Source organism: Loxodonta africana, chromosome 7, assembly GCF_030014295.1.
Source record: "Loxodonta africana isolate mLoxAfr1 chromosome 7, mLoxAfr1.hap2, whole genome shotgun sequence".
NCBI classification, from domain to species: Eukaryota; Metazoa; Chordata; class Mammalia; order Proboscidea; family Elephantidae; genus Loxodonta; species Loxodonta africana.
The window spans coordinates 16,223,388-16,234,552 of record NC_087348.1 but is presented as its reverse complement, the minus strand read 5'-3'; the positions used below and the strand labels follow the sequence as shown (position 1 = coordinate 16,234,552).

Below are 11,165 nucleotides of genomic sequence, written 5' to 3'. Positions count from 1 at the left end.
ACTCCTAGACTATGAGAGAACAAACTTCTCTTTGTTGAAGCCATCCACTTGTGGTATTTCTATTACAGCAGCAGTAGATGAGCAAGACACTAGGCAAAATCTCAATCTTTCTCTTTCTCTATCTCACCTTCTCTCTTGGTTTGGGTCCAAATTTATGGTGTTCCCTTAAAAATTATTTTTAATTTTTCATATATCTAATTTTACACATTATTTAGTTTTATTTACATTGGAACATAAATAAATGTTGGACAATTAATACTAAATAAAAGAAATGAAGAAAATCTGTGAAGGAATGAACATGCTCTTTGGTGTCCTGGAGTCTTGCCATTTCTGTACATATAATATCTACCAGCACCTATCTTCCCAAAGTACAATCAACTTTTTGGCTTATATCTACCTGAGTTCTAACTACGGAAACTGGTTTTTTAAACTGGACTTATTAAACATTACTGTATCAGATTACATCTTGATCGCAAGTAAGCATAATGGCACCAAAAACTAAGAAAGCCAAGTTTTTATTACATCTTGCTATCTAGTTATTCATGCTACATACAAAAGGCCACATACACATTTTTACCTCCATCTACTTTATGGGAATAATAATAACTGCCCAAATATTATTCTGACTGACTTAAGGCTATTTCTCTCTTTATAAGCCTCTTCAGGGCCTCTTTGATCTCCTTGTTCCTCAGACTATAGATCAGAGGGTTTAAAATGGGGATGATGATGACATAGAACACTGATAGCACCTTGTCCTGATTCATGGACTGATTAGACTTGGGACTCAGGTACACAGAGAAGGCTGTGCCATAATAGAGTGTCACAGCTGCCAGGTGGGAGACACAGGTATTGAAGGCTTTGGCACTGCCTTTACCTGAGGATATTTTCAGGATGGATGCTGCAATGAAACCATAGGATAAGAGGATAACAAACAAAGTACCAAATCCAACAAAAATAGCTACCAGAAGAAGAATCACTTGGCTGATAAAGGGATTGGAGCAAGACAAGGAAATAATCTGAGTCAAGTCACAGAAGAAATGTTGAATATTTGGCCCACAGTAGTTAAGTTGAAAGCAAGAGACTGTTTGAATTAAACTACTAAAGAAACCAGTCACATAGGCCCAAGCGACCATCTTCCCACAGAGGCCAGGTACCATAATGGCTGAGTATTGTAGTGGGCTGCCAATGGCCACATAACGGTCATAGGCCATGGCTGCCAATAGGCAGGACTCAGCCAGAGCCATCCAGGCTGCAACAAAATACTGAGTTGCACAGGCAATGAAGGAAATCATTTTTTCTTTTCTTAGGAAGTCCCAGAGCATCCTTGGGCTGATGGAAGAAGAATAGCAGATGTCTATAAATGACAGGAAACTGAGAAAATAGTACATGGGTGTGTGAAGGTGGGCGTCCATCCTGATGAGAAGGATGAGACCCAGGTTCCAGATGAGAGTCACCAGGTAGATCCCAAGGAATATTGGAAAGAGGATGAGCTGCAGCTCTTTTTCATTTGAGAGACCCAGGAGAAAAAACATGGCCACAGATGACTGGTTTCCTTTCCATTCCATGGACCTGCTTGATGTCATCTGCTGAAGAATAGATGACAGATGTATATACTTTATTCTCAAAAAAAAGATTCACAGTTTTTTTTCTTTTTCAGTCAAGCATCAGGCTAATTTTACAACATTAAAATATCAATGTTGAGTTAATACAATCCCCTTTCATACACAATCATCAACCTTAACTGAAAAATCCTCTTGGCAATGTATTATCGTTCTTTCTTTGGGTACAAAAGGCTTTCAGTGGGCATCATTAGTCCATTTTCTTCTAAAATATCTTCATTTCATGTTTTACCATGGCACATTTTGCATATATGTGACACTTCGGAGATAGGCCAAATTAGGAAAATAGTGCAACTGCTTTATATGGCAAAACAGAAAAATTCTACTCGGATATTGCTCTGCCATTAGCTCAATGATTAGAGAAGCTCCCAAATATTCACAATATGGAGCCTGAGTAGGTACTCTTTAAAATCTCTTTGAGAAGTGGCCTTTAATTAATCTATACTGAGGTACTTTTGACAATTCTGTAATGCCCTTTCTGCTTTTATGATACCTGGAGAGATGTAAGAATCATGTAGCAGGATGGTGGGAAGGGTCAATCAGAAGAAGCAGAGGCTTGAAAATGGATTGTGACATAACCAAATTAGTGACTTCAGGAAAGCTCCTGAGAAATGGAATTATGTAAGGTTAAAAAAAAAAAAAAACCTTAGAATGCTTGAAACTCCCTTTATTGCTGGTACAGGCTTTCCTTTCCTCAAATCAGAAATACTTCAGAGTTCGATTGTCTAGGACAGTGATTATTGATCTCCGTAGTATGCTTTTGAAAATCTGTGGAAACTCAGGTTCCTCTATCCAGCAAAATGCAACCACTTATCACTTTTACATAGAGTGTTTACGGATTTTCAGTCACCTTGAACTTTATTTGTGGTTCCCAGATCAGAGACTTCTACAGGGGAAACTGACTTGGACTTTTGTAAGATTCATGCTTAGACAGTAGGCGTGTGGAATGGGAAGATCGGGCAAGATTTAGGAAGTTTTTTTCTGCCCCCCCATCCTTCACATTGGAGTCAGTCCAGAAAAACACAGAAGTAAGTATTCAAACAAATGGTAACTAAGCAAAAAAATATTTTTGCATCAGGAATTATATGTTCCCTTCAAGATGATATAGCTGTCGTTTTCTCTATGGTATCACTAAAATATCCCCCAAGAAAAAGATTTTTATTCAGATGAACCCAAACTAAAAAGAATATTATGAAACATTTTAAGTAAAGAAAATAGTCGTCAAATGTAGCATGGGAGTTGTGTATAAGGAACGGAAGTAGACATCTTGAAGATTTTCATAGAGAAAATACAGGGGTATTAATGGGATAAAACATTTTTATGAAGTACAAATATTTGCTGACATTAGCTGCTCAAAATATTTTCCTCCTTTCCAGTCATTTCCCAGTCACCAGGTTCAAAAATTAAAGAAAAAGAGAAAATCCCTATGGAACCATAAGGTCATGACTAGGAAAGTAAGGTCAAATGGGCCATTTCTCTAAATCAGATTAGTTGTGGCTTGCAGGTACCCTGTTTTCAGAAAGATTCTGACAGAATGAAGGAATTAATTAGAAAAGAAAGTTGAGATGTCCGATATTAGTAAATAAGGGGACAGTGGTCACAGATAGACAATGAGACAAAGTATTTACCATCCACACTTAGCTTTGGTCCCCCCAGAGAGACTGAATGGAGGTAAAATCTTGTGGAAAGTGAACAGAATATCATATTCATTATCATTAACATCATCATTACTAACAATGCAAGACAACAAAGTGATTTATCGAGCATCTATGATACATTAATTTTTTTTTATGATACATATTGATGTTTACCTTGTGACCATGAAGATCTGCATAGGTTCCTCTAATGCTCATTCATTCAATATGTTACTAGGCCAGTGCGCTGTCTACTAAATACTATTCTAAATATTGCTTCTCCCTCATATTTTCTCTTATGTATCACTCTAGAACCCTAATTTAATGTGTGTTCGATCTTCTCATTATATTCTCCACATCTCTGAAACCTGCATTTTTTTTGCACTTCTATACTGTGTTCTATTTAATTTTTATAGATATGTCCTCCAGCTCATTCATTCTATCTTACCCACTGCCATTGACTCAATTATGACTCATAGTGACCATAAAGACCCTATGGGGCAGACTAGAACTGCCCCATAGGATTTCCAAGGAGTGCCTGGTGGATATGACCTGCCAACCTTTTGGTTAGCTCTTAACCACTGGACCACCAGAGTTTCCTGTTCTATCTTAAGCTGTGTTAATTGGCTACTTAACCCATTCCCTGAGTTTTAGATTTTAATCATAACAATTTGTTCTGTCTTCTAAAGGTTTCATTTTGTCCTTTTCTCATATATGCCTGGACGATGTTAAAAGTATCTTGTTTAACATCAGACCACAGCCTGAATCTAGGATGCAAGATTGTACCAGCTAGATACCAGCCTAGGAAATGAACTCTCAAAGACTATCCAAAACCACAACAATTGCACAGGGAACCAGAGACATTAATCTGTAAATGACAATGTCAGAACAATAAAAGAAGGCATAAATGATATAGGTATAGAACTTTCTAATGGAGAGGAAAGCAAGGTGATAACAAGTAATAATAGGCTGATCCAAACCTAGGGAGATAAAGGTAAATTTCAAGATAATCACTAAAAAAGCTGACGAACATACTCATCAAAATAGAGAAACATAAAGTCTCAATAAAGACAAAATCTACAAAAATAAAAGAAATGAAAAAGAAATCCAAAAACAAAAGGAGCTGAGCACAGGAGAGTAAGAGGAACAAAGAAAATGGTAGGACCAAAAAAAAAACTACAAAAAGACAGCAATAAACACACCTATCAATAATTACAGTGAATGTAAATGGCCTAAATGCACCCACAAAGAGACACAGAGTGACAGAATGGATTAAAAAAACAGGATCCATCAATATGCTGTCTACAAGAGACCACACCTCAGAAACAAAGATGTAAATTTATTAAAAATTAAAGGATGGAAAAAAATATACCAAGCAAATAACTACCAAAAAGGAGCAGCAGCAGTGGTTCTAATCTCAGATAAGATAGACTTTAAAACAAAATCAATCATAAAAAACAAAAAAGGCACTATATAATGATTAAAGGGACGATCCGTCAGGATGTCTTAACCATAATAAACATCTAAACACCCAATGACAGGACTCCAAAATACATAAAACAAACTCTAGCAGCACTGAAGAGACAAATTGACAGTTCCACAATAATAGTGGAAGACTTCAACACACCATTCTCAGTAAAGGATAGAACATCTAGAAAGAAACTCAACAAAGATAAAGAAGAGGTAAAGAGCACAATCATCTAACAAACTCATAGACATACATAGAACACTCCACTGAACAGCTGCAAAGTACACATTCTTTTCCAATGCACACGGAACATTCTGCAGAATAGACCATATCTTAGGCCATAGAGCAACCTTCAACAAAATCCAAAACACTGAGATAATACAAAGTATATTCTCTGACCACAATGCCATCAAAGCAGAAATTACTAACAGGAAGGGAAAGGAAAAAAAAAAAAATCAATCACTTGGGAACTGAATAACACCCTGCTTAAAAATGACTGGGTAATACAAGAAATCAAAGATGGAATCAATAAATTCCTAGAATCAAGTGAGAATGAAATTACCTCACCCCAAAACCTTTGAGGCACAGCAATGGCAGTCCTCCAAGGTCAATTTATAGCACTAGTAGCACATATCAAAAAGAAGAAAGGGACAAAATCAAAACATAAGTTACACAACTTCAACAAATAGAAAGAGAACAGCAAAAGAAGGCCACAGCCACCAGAAGAATGGAAAAACAAAAGACCAGAGCAGAAACAAATGAAATAGAGAATAGAAAAGCAACAGAATCAACAAAACCAAAACCTGGTTCTTTGAAAGTATCAACAAAATTGACAAACTACTGGCCAAATTGACAAAAGGAAAACAGGAGAGAACGCAAATAACTCAAATAAGAAATGAAATGGGGGACATTACAAGATACCCAATCGAAATAAAAAGGATCATAACAGGCTATTATGAAAAACTATACTCAAACAAACTTGAAAAAATAAAGAAAATGGACAAATTTCTAGGGACACGACCTACACAAACTAACACGAAATGATGGTGAAAATCTGAACAGACCCATAACAGAAGAGATGGAAAAGGTTAAAAAAAAAAAAAAAAAAAGCTCTGGCCCAGATGTCTTTACTGGAGACTTCTACCAAACATTCAGAGAGCTTATGCCAGTACTCTTCAAACTATTTCAAAACATAGAAAAGGAAGCAAAACTTCCAAAACATTCTATAAAGCCAGCATAACCCTGATACCAAAACTAGGCAAAGACACCACAAAAAAGAAAATTACGGATCAATATCTCTCATGAACATACATGCAAAAATTCTCATTAAAATTCTAGCCAATACAATTCCGCATGATATCCAAAAAAAAAAAAAAAAAATACACCATGACCACGAAAGATTAATAGCAGGCATGCAAATGGATGTAAACCTGGCTCAACATTAGAAAATCAATCAACATAATTCACCACATAAATAAAAGGAAAGAAATGAATCACATGATCACCTCGATCGATGCAGAAAAGGCATTTGACAAAGTCAAACACTCATTCTTGATAAAAACTCTCAATAAAATAGGTATAGAAGGGAAATTTCTCAACATAATAAAGGGCATCTATGAAAATCCATTGAAACCCTGGTTGTGTAGTGGTTAAGTGCTACAGTTGCTAACTAAGAGGTCGGCAGTTTGAATCCACCAGGGGCTCCATGGAACCTCTAACAGGAAGTTCTGCTCTGCCCTATAGGGTCATTATGAGTCAGAATTGACTCGAAGCACTGGGTTTGGGTTTTTTGGTATGAAAAACCAATGGCCAACATCGTTCTCAATGGAGAAAGGCTGAAAACATTCCCCTCAAGAACAGGAACAAAACAAGATGCCCTTTACCAGCACTCTTATTTAACATTGTGTTAGAAGTCTTCTCTAGAACAATAAGGCAAGGAACAGAAATAGAGGGCATCCAAATTGGTAATGAAGAAGTTAAACTGTCCCTATTTGTGGACATGATACTATACTTAGAAAATCCAAAAGACTCCACGAGAAAACTACTGAAACTAATAGAAAAATTCAGCAGAGTGGCAGGATACAAGATAAACATACGAAAATCATTTGGATTCCTATATGTCAATAAAGAGATCAATGAAAAGGAATTCAGGGAAAAAAAATCATTTATAATAGCCCCTAAAAAAATTAAATACTTGGGAATAAATCTAACCAGGGATGTAAAAGACCTATACAAAGAAAACTACAAAACACTACTGCAAGAAACCAAAGATCTTCATAAATGGAAACACATACCATGCTCATGGATAGGTAGACTCAACATTGCAAAAATAACAATTCTACCCAAAGCAATTTACAAATACAATGCAATACTGATCCAAATACCAACAACATTCTTTAAAGAGATGGAAAAACTTATCATTAATGTTATACGGAAAGGGAAAAGACCCTGGATAAGAAAAGCACTATTGAAGAAGAAGAATAAAGTAGTAGGACTTGCACAACCTGACCTCAGAACATACTCTACAGCTACGGTAGTCAAAACAGCATGTTAATAGTACAACGACAGATACATTGACCAACGGAACAGAATTGAGAACCCAGATGTAAATCCATCCACCTATGGTCACCTGATCTTCATCAAGGGCCCAAAGTCCATCAAATAGGGGAAAAAAAGACTTTTTAACAAATGGTGCTGGCAAAACTGGGTGCCCGTAGGCAAAAAAAAAAAAAATGAATCAGGACCCATACATCTTACCATATACAAAAACTAACTCAAAATGGATCAAAGACCTAAATATAAAGCCAAAATCTATGAAGTTCCTAGAAGAAAAAATACGATCAATGCTAGAGGGACTAATACACGGCATTAACAGGATACAAATCACAACCAACGACCCACAAGCTCCAGAAGATAAGCTATATAACTGGGATTTTCTAAAAATTAAACACTTATGCTCATCAAAAGACTTCATCAAAAGAGTGAAAAGAAAACCTACAGACGGGAAAAGAATTTTTGGCTATTAGGAATCAGAGAAAGGTCTAATCTCTAAAATCTACAAGAAAATCTAACACCTCTACAACAAAAAGACAAATAATCCAATTAAAAAATGGGCAAAGGAAATGAACAGGTGCTTCACCAAAGAAGACGTTCGAGCAGCCAAGAGACACATGAGGAAATGCTCACCATCTCTAGCCATCAAAGTAACACAAATCAAAACCCCAGCATTACTGGCACGAATCAATAAAACGGAAAATAATAAATGTTGGAGATGCTGTGGGGAGATCAGAACTCTTATGCACTGCTGATGGGAATGCAAAATGATACAACCATTTTGGAAAACAATACAGCACTTCCGAAGAAAGATAGAAATGGAAATACCATATGATCCAGCAATCCCACTCCTAGGAATGTATCCTAGAGAGAAGGAATCGTCACACAAATAGACATATGTACACCCATGTTCACTGCAGCATTGTTCACAATAGTAAAAAGGTGGAAACAACCCAGATGCCCATCAACAGATGAATGGATAAACAAATGGTGGTACATACACACAATGGAATATTACGCAACGCTAAAGAACAATGATAATCTGTGAAGCATCTCATAATATGGATGCATCTGGAGGACATTATGCTGAGTGAAATAAGTAAAACCCAAAAGAACAAATATTGTATGAGACCACTATTGTAAAAACTCATGAAAAAGGTTTACATACTAAAAGAAATAATATTTGATGGTTACGAGGGAGGGGAAGGATGGGGATGGAAAACACTTAATAGACAATAGATAAGTAGTAACTTTGGTGAAGGGTTAAGTAGTACACGATACTGGGGAAGCCAGCATAACCTGTAAAAGGCAAGACCATGGTAGCTCCATAGACACATCCAAACTCCCTGAAGGACCAAATTGCTGGGCTGGGGGCTGTGGGGACCATGGTCTCGGGGAACATCTAGCTCAATTGGCATAACAGAGTTTATAAAGAAAATGTTCAACATTCTACTTTGGTGAGGAGCGTCTGGGGTCTTAAAAGCCTGTGAGTGGCCATCTAGGATACTCTACTGGTCTCACCCTTTTCAGTCCAAAGGACTAATGGGCCACATCTACCACGACCTCCACCAGACTGAGTCTAGTACAACTAGATGGTGCCCGGCTACCAGCATTGACTGCTCTGACAGGGATCACAATAGAGGTTCCTGGACAGAGCTGGAGAAAAATGTAGAACAAAGCTCTAACTCACAAAATAAGACCAGACTTGCTGGCCTGACAGAGGCTGGAAAACCCTGAGAGTATGGCCCTGGACACTCTTTCAGCTCAGTAATGAAGCCACTCCTGAGGTTCACCCTTCAGCCTAAGATTGAACAGGCCCATGGGGAAAAAAAAAAAAAAAAGACTAAAGGGGCGCACAAGCAGTGACTGGAAGGTAGGAGGGAAAAGGAAATCTAGTTATAGGGAACCCAGGGTTAAGAAGGGAGAGTGTTGACATGTCGTGGGGTTGTGAAGCAATATCAAAGAACAATGTGTGTACTAACTCTTTGATGACAAACTAGTTTGTTCTGTAAACCTTCATCTAAAATTCAACTTAAAAAAAAGTATCTTGTTTACTCATTGAACTCTCATTCTTTCTTTTAAACATATTAAACATATATATTTAAAATTATTATTGAATAGTCTAAGTATCTGTAGTTTTGTGGGTCTGATTCCATAATTTGATGTTATTCCTGACTCTTGTTCATGGTACCTTATTTACTTGTCTGTTTAATGATTTTTCGTTATGAGTTTGTGTTCCTTTGAATGTCATCTGTGGGAATCTTTGAAGAATGACTTTGAAATAAATTCCTTCCAAAATGATTTATATTACTTCTGTATGGTACTTTAATTGCAATATTGGCTCAGAATATCTTTAAGCATAATTTTAGACTTGGGAGTTTTTGGGACCACAACACTGATAAGGTTTAGGCTTCGTGTCTCCATGAATACAAATTGGGAGACAAGAATTATTGGCGGAATTTTTCTCTTTTCTCTGCTCTTCCCAAACTAAGGCTGAGTGAGGTATGCGTATCACTATCTCCTTCCGTTGGGTAGGTGTTTTTCGACTTGATCTCTGAGAGTGTCACACTTTGGGAGTTCTTTCTCTCAGTGGGATGGGATATTTTCTCTAATCAAATCTCACAGATTGCCTTTTTCTCCTACTTCTCACACACATGCTCGTTAAGTCTAAGCCCTTAGGCCACGAAGGACTAATACCTCCCTTCTGCGATGATCCAACAGAATGAAGAAATCATCAAACGATATTATTTATAACACCAGCAACTTAAATTTTGCTGAAGATCATTCAAAAGCGAATACAGTAGTAAATTGACAGGGAACTGCCAGAAGCTCAAGCCAGATTCAGAAGAGGATGTGGAGCGAGGGATATCATTGCTGATGTCAGACAGATCTTGGCTGAAAGCAGAGAACACCAAAAAGATGTTTACCTGTGTTTTACTGACTATGTGGAGATATTTATCTGTGTGGATCATAACAAATTCTGCACACCATTGCAAAGGATGGAAATTCCAGAACACTTGATTGTGCTCCTGAGAAACATGTACATAAATCAAGAGGCAGTCATTAGACCAGAACAATGGATACTGTGTGGATTAAAATCACTAAAGGCGTGTGCCAGTGTTGTATCCTTTCACCATAGTTATTCCATCTTTATACTGAGGAAATATTCCAAGAAGCTGGATAATATGAAGAAGAACGGGGCATCGGGGTTGAGAAAGACTCATTAACAACCTGCGTTACGCAGATGACACAACCTCGCTCGCTGAAAGTGAAGAGGACTTGAAGCACTTACTGATGACAATCAAAGACCGCAGCCTTCAGGATGGATCACACCTCAACACAAAGAGAACAAAAATCCTCACAGATGGATCAATAAGCAACATCGTGATAAACAGAGAAAACACTGAAGTTCTCAAGAATTTCATCTATTTGGATCCACAATCAGTACCCAGGAGAGCAGCAGTCAAGAAATCAACTGATGTAGTGTATTGGGCAAATCCGCTGCAGAAGTCCTCTGTAAAGTATTAAAAAGCGAATACGTCACCTTGAACAGTAAAGTGTGCCTGACGCAAGACATGGTGTTTTCAGTAGCCTCAGGTGCATGCAAAAGCTGGACGATGAACAAGGAAAACCAGAGAATAAGTGACGACTCTGAATCGTGCTGTTTGCAGAGAACACTGAACATACCGCGGACCGCCAGAAAGGGAACACGTCTGTCTGGGAGGAAGCACAGCCACAACGCTCCTGAGAAAGGGGTGGCGAGACATGGTCTCACGTACCTTGGACGTGTTACAGGAGGAACTAGTCCCTGGAGGACATCTTCCTTGGTTAAGTAGAGGGTCTGGGAGAAAGAGGAAGACCCTCAATAAGACAGATTCACACAGCGGCTCT

At 37.7% G+C, this 11,165-nt stretch overlaps 1 protein-coding gene across 1 annotated transcript; it reads right to left on the bottom strand.

The window, feature by feature from the left end:
* Positions 1-365: 365 nt before the first annotated feature.
* On the bottom strand, positions 366-1,768 carry LOC135231785 (olfactory receptor 5A1-like). The gene has a single exon (XM_064288961.1). It carries the CDS (start codon positions 1,581-1,583, stop codon positions 618-620), a length of 966 nt encoding a protein of 321 aa, XP_064145031.1. The 5' UTR covers positions 1,584-1,768; the 3' UTR covers positions 366-617.
* Positions 1,769-11,165: the final 9,397 nt, after the last annotated feature.